Here is a 19,793-nt window from a genome sequence, read left to right on the forward strand (position 1 = left end):
TTCTCCACAGTCCGTTTCTTATTATACACGGACGTAACATTGGCGACGAGGCAGGTTTGAACCTACCTGCAACTCTGCATCACCTCCCGGGGATTCGTTCCTGGAGATCAGTGGATTGGAGGTCAAGGCCAGAGATTCAGGCGTCGACCACGGGCAACCACCCAGTCATCCAGCTGAGACTCGGGAATTGCGGGGGAGGTTGTTGAGAGCCAGGCTTGGCTTTCCAGTCGAGGTGGTCCAGCGAAACGGGCTGGCAACAGGTAGTGCGCAGACCCTTCCCGGACGGTGGCGGGCTAGAGTTCGACCGAGCGGCACAGCAAAGGGCTGAGCAGCGTCGACGGGGAGAGAGAGGGCAGAGTGCACAGGGCGCAGCTGGTGTTGAGGGGCCGAGCAGCGGCGAAGAGAGGGAGAGAGAGAGAGGCACAGAAACCCGCGAGGCGCCGCGATTGCCACGAGGACTGCCGAGAGCGGCGTTGGCAGCAGCGCAGGAGAAGCGCACGAAACCTACAGGGCACCGCCATTGCCACAAGAACCGCCGGGAGCAGCGTCGGCAGCAGCGGGGGAGGAAGGAAAGCGCGGGAGACGCCATTTTAAGCCATTGGGAGACGCCATTTTAAACCACACCCAAAATGCCGAAGAGTGGCAGTATCACCGCATTTGACAATGAAGTTGAAGATTGGACTACATATGTCGAACGAATAGAGGTGTACTGCAAGGCAAATGAGGTGTTAGATGACAAGAAAGCGTCGGTATTGTTAAATTTAATGGGTGCAAAGACGTATGGTTTATTACAAAATCTAGTAACCCCAACGAAGCCAATGGAAAAGAGTTTTGAAGACATAGTAACGATACTAAAGGAACATTTAAACCCCACACCGCTGCTGATAGCAGAAAGATTCAAGTTTCACAAACGGAACCAGCATAAGGATGAAAGCAATGCTGATTATTTAACAGAACTGCACAAACTATCGAAACACTGCCAGTTTGGAGCGGGACTGGCAGATACCTTAAGGGACAAGTTTGTGTGTGGGCTTCAAAGTGAAGGAACCCAGAAATGGCTTTTATCTGAAAAGGACCTTACACTGGAAAAGGCTTTCAGCATTGCAGTATCATATGAAGCAGCAGCACGGGCGCTGCAGAGCTACAACAGAGACCGCAAGAATATGGCACAAACGAAATGTCATATGGAGCAGAGAAGTGCTATCGCTGCAGCAGAACAACACACGACCAGAATGATTGCTGGTTCAAAGACAAAGTGTGCAGACAGTGTGGAAAAGTAGGACACATAGCACGAGTCTGCAGGTGGGGAAAGAAAACCAGCAATAAGAAACCAACCAAAGGGAAGTACAAGAAGGTACATAAGATAACGGAGAATAGTTCAGACGAACAAAAGAGTGATAACGACTCCGAAAGCAGGGAACTGAGTTGTCTGAAACTACATAATGTGATCACAGCGGAGGATCACTGAACCATTTGGGTCACTCTCAAGATAGCAGGAGTCCAGGTAAAGATGGAATTGGACACAGGATCAGCTCTAACAGTCATAAACCGACGGGACTACGAGCGGCTATTCTTACACATACCCTTGAGAGACACAAAAATTATTTTGAAGACGTACATGGGGCAAAAAGTCTACCCCAAAGGAAAAATAAGGGTGACCGTTATATAGAACGGTAAGGAAACACCAAAACTAGACCTGTATGTATTACAAGATGGAGGACCACCATTACTGGGACGTGAATGGATCCGGAATATACAACTGGATTGGCATTCCATACAGGCACTGACTGTGGCTGACAAAAAGGATGACGACGTCACACCTGGGCGACTGTCAAAGATCCTAACTGACGCGAAAGAAGTGTTCCGGCAAGGACTCGGAACACTAAAAGGCATGACAGCGACGATTAAAATGGAAGAAAACGCAAGCCCAAAATTTTTTGACGCCAGATTGACAGGGAGGCACTCAGCCTAGTGTTGGGAGTGAAAAAGTTCAATCACTATCTGCACGGGCAGAAATTCACCTTGCTGACTGATCACCAGCCTCTTGTCTCCATTTTTAATCCAAAGAAGGGCGTTCCGGTGATGACTGCGCAACGACTACAAAGATGATCACTTTTTCTAGGGGCGCACCACTATGAGATTGAATATAAGGGCACGAAACAGCATGGAAATGCTGATGGGCTATCACGCCTGCCACTGCCTACTGCGGAGGAAGCACCAGCAGTGGATCCTGTCGAAATATTCCATTCGACTACAGTTGAATACCTACCGGTAACTAACGCTTGTATCGAAAAGGAAACCCGAAATGACCCGACACTGTCTCGGGTATATGATTTGACGGTGAAGGGATGGCCAGCACAGCGACTCACTGTTGCCAGCGTTCTCGACAAGGAGAGAACAGCTGTCAGTGTGCCTGGGGACCTTGATGTGTGGCTCCCGAGTGGTAATTCCACCCAAGTTAAGGGATAGAGTGCTCAATGAGCTTCATGAGGGTCATCTGGGAGGGGTAAAAATGAAAAGCCTAGCCAGGGCTTATGTGTGGTGGCCGGGAATCGATAAACAAATCGAGGACCTGACCAAGAGCTGCTCAGGATGCCAGAAAGTCCAAAATGCACCACCACAGGCCCCTCTACACCCATGGGAGTGGCCCTCATCTCCATGGCAACGGGTGCATATTGATTTTGCTGGTCCATTCATGGACTCAATGTTTTTAATAGCCGTGGATGCGCACTCGAAATGGCCTGAGGTCATCAAAATGTCCTCCACCACCACGGAGAAAACTATTGCAGTCCTACGGACCATTTTTGCCAGGAATGGCTTGCCAGAACAGATTTGCTCCGACAACGGACCACAGTTTGTGTCCGAAGAGTTCCGGAGGTTCTTGAAAAAGAATGGGGTAAGGCATTACACATCCGCCCCGTATCATCCAGCCACAAATGGATTGGCTGAGAGGTTCATACAAACCTTTAAGAAGGCAATAAAGGCTATGTACAATGACAACATTCCACTGCAGCACAAGGTGGACAATTTCCTGTTCGCCTACCGGAATGCGACACATGCAGTCACCAACCAGGCCCCAGCCATGATGTTCTTTAACCGAAGGTTAAGATCTCGCCTGGATTTGCTCAGACCAAACGTACGAAGAGATGTTGAGAGTAAGCAATTCCAGCACATCCATGAGAAGCCAACAAGGAGCTTCAATGTAGGGCAACCAGTCTTGGCCCGCGACTACAGAACAGAAAAATGGCAGCCAGGAACGATATGCACACGGCAGGGCCCACTAATGTACACAGTGGACGTTGGGGAGAGCATCATGAGACGTCATGCTGACCAGATCCTAGAGTCACAGGAACAAGTCAACCCCATGCCTCGCCCATACGTACCTGGTGATGAACCCGACGTACAGGTAGCATCTACCCCAGAAACAGTAGCATCGGAAGCTGATGAACCAACTGACGACAGGGGGCCAGAATCGCCTCCGCACCAAGAGCAAGACACTCGGGAAAGGCGCTATCCAGAAAGGATCAGGAAGCCTCCCCAAAGACTGAATTTATAAATAGACTATTTTCAGCTGATGTTGCATGTTAAAAGTGTTAATTGTAATTAGTTTGATATTTAATTGTTAAATGAGTGTTATGGTACTGTTAATCTAAAAGGGGAGGAATTGTAATGTATGTACCTTTAAGGGGGGAACTACTTTCTACAGCTCATGTATACTGTAGTACCAGCAGTGACCACACCTGTATATAACGCCGAGTAGTAATCTGTTGTTTCAGTTGCAGTTTGAGCCACGTTGAGTAAACACCTATTGTACCGTTCTCCGCAGTCCGTATCTTATTATACACAGACGTAACAATTATCATCACCAACATCACCATCATTAACATCACAATCACCATCATTATCAGCACCACTGTCACCACCATCATCATCACAATCACCATCAATATCACCAACATCACTGTCATCAACATCACAATCACCGTTATTATCATCACCAACATTACCACCATCATCATCACAATCACCATTATCATCACAAACATCACCGTCGTCATCATCACAATCACCATCATTATCATCACCAACATCACCATCATCAACATCACAATCACCATTATCAGCACCACCATCACCACCATCATCATCAAAATCACCATCAATATCACCAACATCACTGTCATCAACATCACAATCACCATTATCATCACCAACATCACCTTCATCAACATCACAATCACCATCATTATCATCACAATCGCCTTATCATCACCAACATCACCGTCATCATCACAATCACCATCATTATCATCGCCAACAACACCGTCATCATCATCATCACAATCACCATCATTATCATCACCAACATCACCATCATCAACTTCACCATCACCATCATTATCACCAACATCACCATCAGCAACATCACAATCACCATCGTTATCACCAATGTCACCGTCATCAACATCACAATCACCATCATCACCAACTTCACCGTCATCATCACAATCACCATCACCAACATCATCATCACAATCACCATCATTATCATCACCGTCATCATCACAATCACCATCATTATCACCACCACCGTCACCACCATCATCACAATCACCATCATTATCACCAACATCACCATCACAATCACCATCATTACCATCACCAACATCACCGTCATCAACATCACAATCACCATCATTACCGTCACCAACATCACCGTCATCAACATCACAATCACCATCATTATCATCACCAACATCACCGTCATCAACATCACAATCACCATCATTATCATCACCATCATCACAATCACCATCACAATCACCATCATCACCATCATCACCAATATCACCGTCATCAACATCACAATCACCATCATTATCATCACCAACATCATTATCATCACCAACATCACCATCACCATTATTATCACCATTGTCACCACCATCATCACAATCACCATCAATATCATCACCAACATCACCGTCATCAACATCACAATCACCATCATTATCATCACCAACATCACTGTCATCAACATCACAATCACCATCATTATCACCAACATCACCGTCATCAACATCACAATCACCATCTTTATCATCACCACCATCATAACAATCACCATTATCATCACCAACATCATTGTCATCAACATCACAATCACCATCAATATCACCAACATCACCATCATCAACATCACAATCACCATCATTATTATCACCACTGTCACCACCAACATCATCACAATCATCATTATCATCACCAACATCATTGTCATTCCTGCCATCCCAGGTATCAGCCTGGTGAATCTTCGCTGCACTCCTTCCATGGCAAGGACGTCCTTCCTCAGATAAGGTGACCAAAACTGCACACAATACTCAAGGTGCGGTCTCACCAAGGCCCTGTACAACTGCAGCAAGACATCCTTGTTCCTGTACTCGAACCCTCTTGCTACAAAGGCCAACGTACCATTTGCCTTCTTAACTGCCTGCTGCACCTGAATGCTTTTCTTCAGCGACTGGTGCACAAGAACACCCAGGTCTCTTTGCACTTCCCCTTCTCCCAATCTATTGCCATTCAAGAAATAATCTGCCTTCCTGTTTTTGCCACCAAAGTGGATAACCTCACATTTATCCACATTATAGTGCATTTGCCATGTTTCTGCCCAATCACCCAACCTGTCCAAATCATACTGGAGTTTCACGACATCCTCCTCAACATCACAATCACCATCATTATCAACGCCAACATCACCATCATCAACATCACAATCACCGTCTTTATCATCACCAACTTCACCGTCATCAACATCACAATCACCATCATTATCATCACCAACATCACCGTCATTATCATCACAATCACCATCATTATCATCACCACTGTCACCGTCATCAACATCACAATCACCATCATTATCACCAAAATCACCGTCATCAACATCACAATCACCATCAATATCATTACCAATATCACCGTCATCAACATCACCAACATCACAATCACCATCAATATCACCAATATCACCGTCATCAACATCACCATCATCAACATCACAATCACCATCATTATCATCACCAACATCACCACCATCATCACAATCACCATTATCATCACAAACATCACCGTCATCATCATCACAATCACCACCATTATCAACATCACCATCAACATCACAATCACCATCATTATCACCAACATCACCGTCATCAACATCACACTCACCATCATTATCAACACCATCACCGTCATCAACATCACAATCACCATCATTATCAACACCAACATCACCGTCATCAACATCACAATCACCGTCATTATCATCACTAACTTCACCACCATCATCACAATCACCATTATCATCACCAACATCACCACCATCATCATAATCACCATCATTATCACCAACATCACCGTCATCAACATCACAATCACCATCATTATCACCAACATCACCACCATCATCATCATCATCACCACAATCACCATCATTATCATCACCACTGCCACCACCATCATCACAATCACCATCATTATCATCACCACCGCCGCCACCATCACCATCAATGCCATCACCACCACCATCATCATCACCACCGCCGCCGACGCCACCATCATCATGATCGCCACCATCACTGTCACCGTCACCATCACTGTCATGGTGGGATTTGAACTCATGTTCTCTGGATTATTAGTCCAGGCCACTAGACTAACGAGCCCAATAAGATGACCACTCCGTTCCAGTCTCTGGAGCTCTTGTTAGTGAGTACCAGTCATGCAAACTGGAGTGGTATCAAATGCTCACCATGAAAACACCCACAGGGCTCTCACAGGTCAGGTTACACTCACTGCAAATATTGGGTGAGACTCTGTGAGCCACTGCGCCAGTGCAAAAACACATGCGTGTTGTGCTGTTCAAATCTAATGTCAAGAGTCAAGTAATGCCAGGGCACTGCCGATACCTGGTGGGGTGCGAACCACGGGAACCCCTGCGGGTGGACTCAGCAGCCCAGTCGAGATGTCAGTGTCTGACCAGTCATCATCGTCGCTCATGGTTGCTTGGCTCTGCTTCTGCTTCGACTGGATGACACGGACCTTGGGGGCATCCTTGACCCCCACGCTGGTGACATAAGCACTGTCCACAACGGAGTCATCGTCAGAAGAGAATGGAGGGGTGCTGCAGAGACATGGGGCGGGAAAAGAGAGGAAAGAAAACTATAAGAATGATGAGGTGTAAAACACGTTGTCAAGACGGCCGCACAATGGAGTCACCCACTAACTTTCTGCTGAGGGCCACGGTCGGGAATGTTGCACCAACAGACTGCTGGGATACAGATCCCTCCCTCTGATTCGTCCACACAGGTAACAAGTGGAGGTCAAGCATCTCCCCACAGGAGCAGGGAATAAAGACCAATAGTTATATTCACATTTTTCTACTGAATACCAGTGACAGGCCCCTCACCGTGATGCAGCAGGTTACAATGAAATAGAGTCATAACAGCACAGAAGGAGGCCATTCGGCCCATCGAGTCCGTGCCAGCTCTCTGTAGAGCAATCCAGTCAGTCCCATTCCCCCACTCTATCTCCGTAGCCCTGCAAGTTTATTTCCCTCAAGTGCCTATCCAGTCTCCCTCTTGAAAACAATGAGTGTCTCCGCTTCCACCACTTCCGTCGGCAGCGAGTTCCAGGTCCTCGCCACTGTTGCAAGTTAGATCAGAAAGTTAGTGGGTGACTCCATTGTGCGGCCGTCTTGACAACGTGTTTTACACCTCAGCTGATCTGCAGTAAGACACAGTGCTAGGAACAGCTTTCCCTGCTGACAGAAGCAATCATTCATGGAAGTATACCCCATCGCGAGGCAAGTGAAAAGAATATTAGGGAATGGGTGAACAAATGCAAGAAGGAGCTTGCATTTAGATGGCACCTTTCACATCCTCGACACATCCCCAAAGCACTTTACACCCAATGAATTACCTTTGAAGTTTTAGTCATTGTTGTTGTGTAGGCAAACACAGCAGTCAATTTGTGCACAGCAAGGTCCCACAAACAGCAAATGAACAATTGACCATAAGATCAGTTTTTGGTGGTGTTGGTTGAGGGAGAATGCTGGCCTGGACACCAGAAGAACTCCCTGCTCTTCTTCAACTCGTGATCCCTTACATCCACCAGAGCAGCCCAACGGGGCCTAATTTTAATAAAGGTCAGGCCTGTTCCCATCAGTGATAAGCCTATTCCCACCAGTGACTGTTTCCAACAATGACAGGCCTGTGCCCACCAGAGAACTCCCCTGCTTTTCTTCGAAGAGTGCCACAAGGTCTTTTACATCCACCTGAGGGGGCAGGCGGGGCCTCGGTTTAACGTCTCATCCGAAAAACGGCACCTCCGACAGTGCAGCACGCCCTCAGTACTGCACTGAACTGTCAGACTGGATTATGTGCTCAAGTCTCAGGAGTGGGGCTTGAACCTACTGACTCAGGGGTAAGACGGCAACCCACTGAGCCACGGTTGACACTACTGAACTTCCTGCTCTGGATTGCGTTAAAAAGCTCTGAAGAATGACCCCTTTCCCGAACCCCCCACCCCCCCCCACCCTCCCAAACAACAAAAGCATCCTGCTGGAGAGCAGTACCTGGCACTGGGTGCGCCGGAGCGGGTAGGGCTGGCAGCTCGGTGCCGCGGAATGGGTCTGGGTGCCTCAGTCTGGTAAAGCTTCGAGTCGATCACTCGAGATGGCTTCGACACTGCAGTTTGAGGCCACTTGCTTTTGGCGGCTGCTTTCTGTGGTGGATTGGTGTGTCTCTGTGCTGTAATTAAAGGAGCAAAGCGAATTATTCATAGGAACAGGAGGCCATCCAGCCCCTTCAGCCTGTTCCGCCCTTCCATTGGATCAGGGCTGATCTGCACCTCAACTCCATTTTCCCGCCTTTCCTCCATATCCCTCGATACCCTTAACCGACTAAAATCTATTAATCTCAGTCTTGAAAGCTCCAATTGTCTCCCAGCAACCACAGCCTTTTGGGGGAAGAGATTTCCAGATTCCCGCTACCCTTTGTGTGAAGAAGTGCTTCACCCCTGAAGGGCCTGGCTCTCATTTTAAGGTTCTGTCCCCTTGTTCTGGACTCCCCAACCAGAGGAAATAGTTTCTTTACCCTATCAAATCCTTTTATCATTTTAAACATCTCAATCAGATCACCTCTTAATCTTCTCGAAGGAAAACCTCCTGACGGTTTTCCTGACATCTAACAGAGTCCTCTGCTTGTGTAGCTTATAGGCATGATGATCCCTTGTTTTCCCTAACCTATCTAGCTCAAATGGCCTGTCCACACAGATGCAGTCTAATCCCTTCATCATTGTAAATACTTCCAATTAAATCTCCCTGAACTCGATGCTGTTCTAGTTTAGAAAGCCCCAGCTCTCTAAGATTGGCCATCAAACCTGGGACCTGCCTTGTCCGTAGGGATCAGCCACTAATCTTGCCTATGCCCCATTCCATTTTGTCTTCACTTCCTCTGTTGTTATTGCTCCAGAGGTCACTTCGCTCCATGCGGGATGGAGCCTACTTCAAAACACCACACCGTCTGTGTGACAGAGGGCAGGTCATGGCTGATGCCTGCGACTGACTCTCCTCCAGGATTACAGCCTTCTGTTTAATGTGAAACCAGTTGGGTGCAAGCTACCTCAACACAAAAAACACATTTAAAGGGGCAGTGCGGATGCAGGAAATGGGCCCGACAGCACAGGCTGGAGACCGTCGGCACTAACACAGAGCAGGTCAGCGCGTGCAAGTGAAAGCTGCTCGAATAACAGCAGCTGGGAAAAACAAAACACATTTTGCCGTGATAAAGGGGGGAGAGACTTGCCTGAGGTTCTCGAGATTGTGAACTGGACTTGACACAGCCGATCCAGGCAAGTTGTTCACTTCAACTACCGGGGCAGGACCAGACTTGCAAAGGAGGAGGTTAGGAATGAGAGGAGGAGTCCGGCTGAATGTGATCACTCAGGTGGTAGCCGAGATGTGGAATAACTTACCAGGGAAGAACACCAAACGAGACACATCTCTGTCCAGTGAAGAGATTGAGGGACAGGGTGGGAAGCAGGAGGGTGGGGAATGATTGACTAGAAAAAGAGTCAGATTGTTTGGCCTAAGCATGCCAATAACACGCACCTTTACTGGACCATGGGGGAGGGGAGGCGTAACCCTCGCTGCGCTGCTTCTCTTTGACCTTTTCAATCACGACCTTCGCAAACCGCTTCCGAAGGTTGGCGAACTCGTGGAAGTGCCTGGCCTTGCTCTCGCGCTGTTTCCCCACCGTCAAACTCAGGCTCTTCAGCGTCTGGGCGGGGATTCCATTCGAGCCCTGTAACAAAATCCAAACTGCCTCTGTTAAAGTTGGGTACCTCACTGGTACACCCGCTAAAGGGGAGGGGGAGAGGGGACCTGTATCCCAAACTACCAGCCGGGGCACTGTGCTCCTAGACTACAGCGCTGATGCCCCCTGGAAGTGTGGGATCGTGCAATTACCCCTTGTTCATACAGTGCTGAGCAACTACACACAGTTATATGTTCCACTCAGGTAAGAATATGAGCGTGTGCAGTTGGAGGCCATCATATAGAGTGAATACAGCCCAATCATACAGCAAAACCCAAACCCACGACCTCCACCACCTAGATGGACAAGGGCAGCAGACGCATGGGAACACCATCACCTCCAAGTTCCCCTCCAAGTCGCACACCATCCTAACTTGGAAATATATCGCCGATCCTTCATCGTCACTGGGTCAAAATCCTGGAACTCCCTCCCCAACATCACTGTGGGAGTACCTTCACCACACGGACTGCAGCAGTTCAAGAAGGAGGCTCACCACCATCTCAGGGTAACTTGGGATGGGCAATAAATGCTGGCCTTGCCAGTGATGCCCAGATTCCAAGAGGTTGTTGCAGTGGACCATCTCTCCTCGGTCAGTTTGGTGATTGGAGGGGGAACGGTCGTCATAAAAACTTTTAAAAAGCAAAGGCAGGGTTGGCCCAATGGCTCAGTTAGTAGATTAAACATGATGAGGTATGGTCGTGTTACTAGACTAGTAATTCAGAGAACATGAGTTCAAATCACAGCATGGACACTTCGAAAATTTGAATTCAGTTTTAAACCTGGAAATAAAAAGCAGGTCTCAGTGAAAGTGACCATGAAGCTGTGGGACTGTCATAAAAACCCAACTGGTTCACTAATGTCCTTCAGGGAAGGAAACCTGCCGTCCTTACCCGGTCTGGTCTATATCTATATATGTGACTCCAGTCCCACACCAATCATAATCATAATCAACTTTATTGTCATTGTTAGTGCACAAGTGCAGTACAACGAAATGTACCTCTGAAATGGACTGAGTTAGCTGGTCTCGGGCTCATGCTGGGGGAGAGCAATAAATACAGTATATGTTGGCAGCCTATTCGCCAATGGGGTGGCATCACAGCCTAGTCCGATCCTGTCCTTACCTGACGTCAACTCAGCACGCACTTTCCGGCAGGGATCACTGGATAGTGATCGGGTGCAGGAATCCTGCCTGATCATTTTAACCCCATCACCCCCAAACCGATCAGCTGGCTCACATTGAAATCAGTGCCGCTGTGGATCAAACCTGGGCCCTGTACCACACCGGGCACTTAGTAACAGAGGCACTGCCGCAGAACCTTCAGGAAACATTTTACAAGTGAGCGTGCACTGCAGAATCTTACAGCGTGGAAAGTAGGCACTGTAAACGGCAGGAAGATCCCATTCTTTTACTTTGTGTGCAGACAGCAAAAAAAAAACCGTCAGCAACAGGAAACTAAAGTATAACTCCATTTGCAGAGGGAATGCATGTGGCGCCCATCTCTGAAAGGCACAGAGCCTGTTGTGATCCTTCGCTCTTCCACGCTCTTTCCTAAAGGTGGCAGCAAAGCCCCTAATTGGAGGCTGAAGAAACAAGAAAGAACAGGAAACTGCTGCTTCTTCACAGATGCAGTTACACAGGGCCATGACGTATGCTGTCAGGAGGGACAGAAAAGGCCCCGCATTACTTAAAGTACTGAGGGGATTGGACAACTGTGTGAGCAGGAGAGGATTAAATTACTGATCCACCGAGTAACTGTGGCAACTTCTCCACTCCAGATCTGTCCCGCATTCAGCAGCTTCATTCATACTGTGCTGTGGTGGGGCAGCTGGCCTGAATTTAACCCCCACCTCCGATAATCCTGACTTGCGCAAACCCAGCTTCTCTAAAGTTGTGTGTGTGACAATTTCTGCCCATGAATCTTTCCCAATGTTTGGGGGAGGGGGGGCGGGGGGAAGAGTGAAAAAAAGGTGGACGTACTGGGCTAGCCTCAGCACCCTGAGCTAGGGATAGGGATCACAATCGGGGACGTCCCGATATCCAGTGCTGAGAGCCACTAAGTCCATTGTCTCGTGAGGCATGGAGTGAATCCTCCTCGTGAGTCCGGGAGTGAATCCTCGTGAGGTGGGGAGTGAACCCTCGTGAGGCGGGGAGTGAACCCTCGTGAGGCAGGGAGTGAACCCTTGTGAGGCGGGGAGTGAATCCTCGTGAGGCGGGGAGTGAATTCTCGTGATGCGGGAAGTGAACCCTCGTGAGGCGGGGAGTGAATTCTCGTGAGGCGGGGAGTGAATCCTCGTGAGGCGGGGAGTGAATTCTCGTAGTTAGGCGGGGAGTGAATCCTCGTGAGGCGGGGAGTGAATCCACGTGAGGCGGGGAGTGAATACTCCTCGTGAGGCGGGGAGTGAATCCTCGTGAGGCGGTGAGTGAATTCTCATCGTCAGGCGGGGAGTGAATTCTCATCGTCAGGCGGGGAGTGAATTCTCGTGAGGCGGGGAGTGAATCCTCGTCGTCAGTCGGGGCGTGAATGCTCGTGAGGCGGGGAGTGAATGCTCGTGAGGCGGGGAGTGAATGCTCGTGAGGCGGGGAGTGAATGCTCGTGAGGACGGGAGTGAATGCTCGTCAGGTGGGGAGTGAATGCTCGTGAGGCGGGGAGTGAATCCTCGTGAGGCGGGGAGTGAACACTCGTGAGGCGGGGAGTGAACTCTCCTGAGGCGGGGAGTGAAACCTCCTCGTGGGGCGGGGAGTGAAACCCCCTCGTGAGGCGGGGAGTGAATCCTCCTCGTGAGGCAGGGAGTGAAACCTCGTGAGCAGGGAGTGAATCAGGGAGCGAATCCTCGTGAGGCAGGGAGTGAATCCTCGTGGGGCAGGGAGTGAATCCTCGTGGGGCGGGGAGTGAATCCTCGTGGGGCGGGGAGTGAATCCTCATGGGGCGGGGGGTAAATCCTCGTGAGGCGGGGAGTGAATCCTCGTGAGGCGGGGAGTGAATCCTCCTCGTCAGGCGGGAAGTGAATCCTCGTGAGGTGAGGGAGTGAATCCTCGTGAGGCAGGCAGTGAATCCTCCTCGTGAGGCAGGGAGTGAATCCTCCTCGTGAGGCAGGGAGTGAATCCTTTTCGTGAGGCAGGGAGTGAATCCTTTTCGTGTGGCAGCGAGTGAATCCTTCTCGTGAGGCAGGGAGTGAATCCTTCTCGTGAGGCAGGGAGTGAATTCTCGTGTGCCGGGGAGTTAATTCTCGTGAGGCAGGGAGTGAGTGAATCCTCGTGAGGCAGGGAGTGAATCCTCCTCGTGAGTAAGGGAGTGAATCCTCGTGAGGCGGGGAGTGAATCCTCGTGAGGCGGGGAGTGAATCCTCGTGAGGCGGGGAGTGAATCCTCGTGAGGCGGGGAGTGAATCCTCGTGAGGCGTGGAGTGAATCCTCGTGAGGCGGGGAGTGAATCCTCGTGTGGCAGCGAGTGAATCCTCCTCGTGAGGCAGGGAGTGAATCCTCGTGGGGCGGGGAGTGAACCCTCGTGGGGCGGGGAGTGAACCCTCGTGGGGCGGGGAGTGAATCCTCGTGGGGCGGGGAGTGAACCCTCGTGAGGCGGGGAGTGAATCCTCCTCGTGAGGCAGGGAGTGAATTCTCCTCGTGAGTAAGGGAGTGAACCCTCGTGGGGCGGGGAGTGAACCCTCGTGGGGCGGGGAGTGAATCCTCGTGAGGCGGGGAGTGAACCCTCGTGAGGCGGGGAGTGAACCCTCGTGAGGCAGGGTGGGAATCCTCCTCATGAGGCAGGGAGGGAATCCTCCTCGTGCGGCAGGGAGTGAATTCTCCTCGTGAGGCAGGGAGTGAATCTGCCTCGTGAGGCAGGGAGTGAATTCTCGTGAGGCAGGGAGTGAATCCTTCTCGTGAGGCAGGGAGTGAATCCTCCTCGTGAGGCAGGGAGTGAATCTGCCTCGTGAGGCAGGGAGTGAATCCTCCTCGTGAGGCAGGGAGTGAATCCTCCTCGTGAGGCAGGCAGTGAATTCTCGTGAGCTGTGGAGTGAATTCTCGTGAGGCAGGGAGCGAATCCTCGTGTGGCAGCGAGTGAATCCTCCTCGTGAGGCAGGGAGTGAATCCTCGTGGGGCGGGGCGTGAATCCTCGTGGGGCGGGGAGTGAATCCTCGTGGGGCGGGGAGTGAACCCTCGTGGGGCGGGGAGTGAACCCTCGTGGGGCGGGGAGTGAATCCTCGTGGGGCGGGGAGTGAACCCTCGTGAGGCGGGGAGTGAATCCTCCTCGTGAGGCAGGGAGTGAATTCTCCTCGTGAGTAAGGGAGTGAACCCTCGTGGGGCGGGGAGTGAACCCTCGTGGGGCGGGGAGTGAATCCTCGTGAGGCGGGGAGTGAACCCTCATGAGGCGGGGAGTGAACCCTCGTGAGGCAGGGTGGGAATCCTCCTCATGAGGCAGGGAGGGAATCCTCCTCGTGCGGCAGGGAGTGAATTCTCCTCGTGAGGCAGGGAGTGAATCTGCCTCGTGAGGCAGGGAGTGAATTCTCGTGAGGCAGGGAGTGAATCCTTCTCGTGAGGCAGGGAGTGAATCCTCCTCGTGAGGCAGGGAGTGAATCTGCCTCGTGAGGCAGGGAGTGAATCCTCCTCGTGAGGCAGGGAGTGAATCCTCCTCGTGAGGCAGGCAGTGAATTCTCGTGAGCTGGGGAGTGAATTCTCGTGAGGCAGGGAGCGAATCCTCGTGTGGCAGCGAGTGAATCCTCCTCGTGAGGCAGGGAGTGAATCCTCGTGAGGCAGGGAGTGATTCCTTTTCGTGAGGCAGGGAGTGAATCCTTCTCGTGAGGCAGGGAGTGAATTCTCGTGTGCCGGGGAGTTAATTCTCGTGAGGCAGGGAGTGAGTGAATCCTCGTGGGGCGGGGAGTGAATCCTCGTGGGGCGTGGAGTGAATCCTCGTGGGGCGGGGAGTGAATGCTCGTGAGACGGGGAGTGAATCCTCGTGAGGCGGGGTGTGAATCCTCGTGAGGCGGGGAGTGAATCCTCGTGAGGCGGGGAGTGAATCCTCGTGAGGCAGCGAGTGAATCCTCCTCGTGAGGCAGGGAGTGAATCCTCGTGAGGCGGGGAGAGAATCCTCGTGAGGCGGGGAGTGAACCCTCGTGGGGCGGGGAGTGAATCCTTCTCGTGAGGCAGGGAGTGAATCCTTCTCGTGGGGCAGGGAGTGAATCCTCCTCATGAGGCAGGGAGTGAATTCTCGTGAGCTGGGGAGTGAATCCTCGTGAGGCAGGGAGTGAATCCTTCTCGTGAGGCAGGGAGTGAATCCTCGTGGGGCGGGGAGTGAATCCTCGTGAGGCGGGGAGTGAACTCTCGTGGGGCGGGCGTGAACCCTCGTGGGGCGGGGAGTGAATCCTCGTGGGGCGGGGAGTGAATCCTCGTGGGGCGGGGAGTGAATCCTCGTGGGGCGGGGAGTGAATCCTCGTGAGGCGGGGAGTGAATCCTCGTGAGGCGGGGAGTGAATCCTCGTGAGGCGGGGAGTGAATCCTCGTGAGGCGGGGAGTGAATCCTCGTGAGGCGGGGAGTGAATCCTCGTGTGGCAGTGAGTGAATCCTCCTCGTGAGGCAGGGAGTGAATCCTCCTCGTGAGTAAGGGAGTGAATCCTCATGAGGCGGGGAGTGAACCCTCGTGGGGCGGGGAGTGAACCCTCGTGGGGCGGGGAGTGAATCCTCGTGGGGCGGGGAGTGAATCCTCGTGAGGCGGGGAGTGAATCCTCGTGAGGCGGGGAGTGAACCCTCGTGAGGCGGGGAGTGAATCCTCCTCGTGAGGCAGGGAGTGAATTCTCGTGAGCTGGGGAGCGAATCCTCGTGTGGCAGCAAGTGAATCCTCCTCGTGAGGCAGGGAGTGAATTCTCGTGAGCTGGGGAGTGAATTCTCGTGAGGCAGGGAGTGAATCCTTCTCGTGAGGCAGGGAGTGAATCCTTTTCGTGAGGCAGGGAGTGAATCCTTTTCGTGTGGCAGCGAGTGAATCCTTCTCGTGAGGCAGGGAGTGAATCCTCGTGGGGCGGGGAGTGAATCCTCGTGAGGCGGGGAGTGAACTCTCGTGGGGCGGGGAGTGAATCCTCGTGGGGCGGGGAGTGAATCCTCGTGGGGCGGGGAGTGAATCCTCGTGGGGCGGGGAGTGAATCCTCGTGGGGCGGGGAGTGAATCCTCGTGAGGCGGGGAGTGAATCCTCGTGAGGCGGGGAGTGAATCCTCGTGGGGCGGGGAGTGAATCCTCGTGGGGCGGGGAGTGAATCCTCGTGGGGCGGGGAGTGAATCCTCGTGAGGCGGGGAGTGAATCCTCGTGAGGCGGGGAGTGAATCCTCGTGAGGCGGGGAGTGAATCCTCGTGAGGCGGGGAGTGAATCCTCGTGAGGCGGGGAGTGAACCCTCGTGAGGCGGGGAGTGAATCCTCGTGAGGCGGGGAGTGAATCCTCGTGTGGCAGCGAGTGAATCCTCCTCGTGAGGCAGGGAGTGAATTCTCCTCGTGAGTAAGGGAGTGAATCCTCGTGAGGCAGGGAGTGAATCCTCATGAGGCGGGGAGTGAACCCTCGTGGGGCGGGGAGTGAACCCTCGTGGGGCGGGGAGTGAATCCTCGTGGGGCGGGGAGTGAATCCTCGTGAGGCGGGGAGTGAATCCTCGTGAGGCGGGGAGTGAACCCTCGTGAGGCAGGGAGGGAATCCTCCTCATGAGGCGGGGAGTGAATCCTCCTCGTGCGGCAGGGAGTGAATTCTCCTCGTGAGGCAGGGAGTGAATCTGCCTCGTGAGGCAGGGAGTGAATTCTCGTGAGGCAGGGAGTGAATCCTTCTCGTGAGGCAGGGAGTGAATCCTTCTCGTGAGGCAGGGAGTGAATCCTCCTCGTGAGGCAGGGAGTGAATCTGCCTCGTGAGGCAGGGAGTGAATCCTCCTCGTGAGGCAGGATTGAATCCTCCTCGTGAGGCAGGGAGTGAATTCTCGTGAGCTGGGGAGTGAATTCTCGTGAGGCAGGGAGCGAATCCTCGTGTGGCAGCGAGTGAATCCTCCTCGTGAGGCAGGGAGTGAATCCTTCTCGTGAGGCAGGGAGCGAATCCTCGTGTGGCAGCGAGTGAATCCTCCTCGTGAGGCAGGGAGTGAATCCTTTTCGTGAGGCAGGGAGTGAATCCTTTTCGTGTGGCAGCGAGTGAACCCTTCTCGTGAGGCAGGGAGTGAATTCTCGTGTGCCGGGGAGTTAATTCTCGTGAGGCAGGGAGTGAGTGAATCCTCGTGAGGCAGGGAGTGAATCCTCCTCGTGAGTAAGGGAGTGAATCCTCGTGAGGCGGGGAGTGAATCCTCGTGAGGCGGGGAGTGAACCCTCGTGGGGCGGGGAGTGAATCCTCGTGGGGCGGGGAGTGAATCCTCGTCAGGCGGGGAGTGAATCCTCGTGGGGCGGGGAGTGAATGCTCGTGAGGCGGGGAGTGAATCCTCGTGAGGCGGGGAGTGAATCCTCGTCAGGCGGGGAGTGAATCCTCGTGGGGCGGGGAGTGAATGCTCGTGAGGCGGGGAGTGAATCCTCGTGAGGCGGGGAGTGAATCCTCGTCAGGCGGGGAGTGAATCCTCGTGGGGCGGGGAGTGAATGCTCGTGAGGCGGGGAGTGAATCCTCGTGAGGCAGGGAGTGAATCCTCGTGAGGCGGGGAGTGAACCCTCGTGGGGCGGGGAGTGAATCCTCGTGAGGCAGGGAGTGAATCCTCGTGAGGCGGGGAGTGAATCCTCGTGAGGCGGGGAGTGAACCCTCGTGAGGCGGGGAGTGAATCCTCGTGAGGCAGGGAGTGAATCCTCGTGAGGCGGGGAGTGAATCCTCGTGAGGCGGGGAGTGAATCCTCGTCAGGCGGGGAGTGAATCCTCGTGGGGCGGGGAGTGAATGCTCGTGAGGCGGGGAGTGAATCCTCGTGAGGCAGGGAGTGAATCCTCGTGAGGCGGGGAGTGAATCCTCCTCGTGAGGCAGGGAGTGAATTCTCGTGAGCTGGGGAGCGAATCCTCGTGTGGCAGCGAGTGAATCCTCCTCGTGAGGCAGGGAGTGAATTCTCGTGAGCTGGGGAGTGAATTCTCGTGAGGCAGGGAGTGAATCCTTCTCGTGAGGCAGGGAGTGAATCCTTTTCGTGAGGCAGGGAGTGAATCCTTTTCGTGTGGCAGCGAGTGAATCCTTCTCGTGAGGCAGGGAGTGAATCCTCGTGGGGTGGGGAGTGAATCCTCGTGAGGCGGGGAGTGAACTCTCGTGGGGCGGGCGTGAACCCTCGTGGGGCGGGGAGTGAATCCTCGTGGGGCGGGGAGTGAATCCTCGTGGGGCGGGGAGTGAATCCTCGTGGGGCGGGGAGTGAATCCTCGTGAGGCGGGGAGTGAATCCTCGTGAGGCGGGGAGTGAATCCTCGTGAGGCGGGGAGTGAATCCTCGTGAGGCGGGGAGTGAATCCTCGTGAGGCGGGGAGTGAATCCTCGTGAGGCGGGGAGTGAATCCTCGTGTGGCAGCGAGTGAATCCTCCTCGTGAGGCAGGGAGTGAATTCTCCTCGTGAGTAAGGGAGTGAATCCTCGTGAGGCGGGGAGTGAATCCTCATGAGGCGGGGAGTGAACCCTCGTGGGGCGGGGAGTGAACCCTCGTGGGGCGGGGAGTGAATCCTCGTGAGGCGGGGATTGAATCCTCGTGAGGCGGGGAGTGAACCCTCGTGAGGCAGGGAGGGAATCCTCCTCATGAGGCGGGGAGGGAATCCTCCTCGTGCGGCAGGGAGTGAATTCTCCTCGTGAGGCAGTGAGTGAATCTGCCTCGTGAGGCAGGGAGTGAATTCTCGTGAGGCAGGGAGTGAATCCTTCTCGTGAGGCAGGGAGTGAATCCTTCTCGTGAGGCAGGGAGTGAATCCTCCTCGTGAGGCAGGGAGTGAATCCTCCTCGTGAGGCAGGGAGTGAATCTGCCTCGTGAGGCAGGGAGTGAATCCTCCTCGTGAGGCAGGATTGAATCCTCCTCGTGAGGCAGGGAGTGAATTCTCGTGAGCTGGGGAGTGAATTCTCGTGAGGCAGGGAGCGAATCCTCGTGTGGCAGCGAGTGAATCCTTTTCGTGAGGCAGGGAGTGAATCCTTTTCGTGTGGCAGCGAGTGAACCCTTCTCGTGAGGCAGGGAGTGAATTCTCGTGTGCCGGGAAGTTAATTCTCGTGAGGCAGGGAGTGAGTGAATCCTCGTGAGGCAGGGAGTGAATCCTCCTCGTGAGTAAGGGAGTGAATCCTCGTGAGGCGGGGAGTGAATCCTCGTGAGGCGGGGAGTGAACTCTCGTGGGGCGGGGAGTGAACCCTCGTGGGGCGGGGAGTGAATCCTCGTGGGGCGGGGAGTGAATGCTCGTGAGGCGGGGAGTGAATCCTCGTGAGGCGGGGAGTGAATCCTCGTCAGGCGGGGAGTGAATCCTCGTGGGGCGGGGAGTGAATGCTCGTGAGGCGGGG

At 53.0% G+C, this 19,793-nt stretch overlaps 1 protein-coding gene across 1 annotated transcript in view; it reads right to left on the reverse strand.

Moving 5' to 3' along the window:
- The window catches only part of dzip1l (DAZ interacting zinc finger protein 1-like), a 413,098-nt gene that overhangs the window by 146,165 nt on the left and 247,140 nt on the right, over positions 1-19,793 (reverse strand). The window contains exons 12-14 of the mRNA XM_085990774.1: positions 10,169-10,361; positions 8,633-8,807; positions 6,966-7,180 (exon numbers count right to left, since the gene is read on the reverse strand). Coding sequence (XP_085846900.1) covers positions 6,966-7,180; positions 8,633-8,807; positions 10,169-10,361 — 583 coding nt within the window. The remainder of the gene's footprint in view (positions 1-6,965; positions 7,181-8,632; positions 8,808-10,168; positions 10,362-19,793) is intronic.

This window comes from Somniosus microcephalus, chromosome 6, assembly GCF_052327205.1.
Source record: "Somniosus microcephalus isolate GS21.2 chromosome 6, FLI_Smic_1.0, whole genome shotgun sequence".
Classification (NCBI taxonomy): domain Eukaryota; kingdom Metazoa; phylum Chordata; class Chondrichthyes; order Squaliformes; family Somniosidae; genus Somniosus; species Somniosus microcephalus.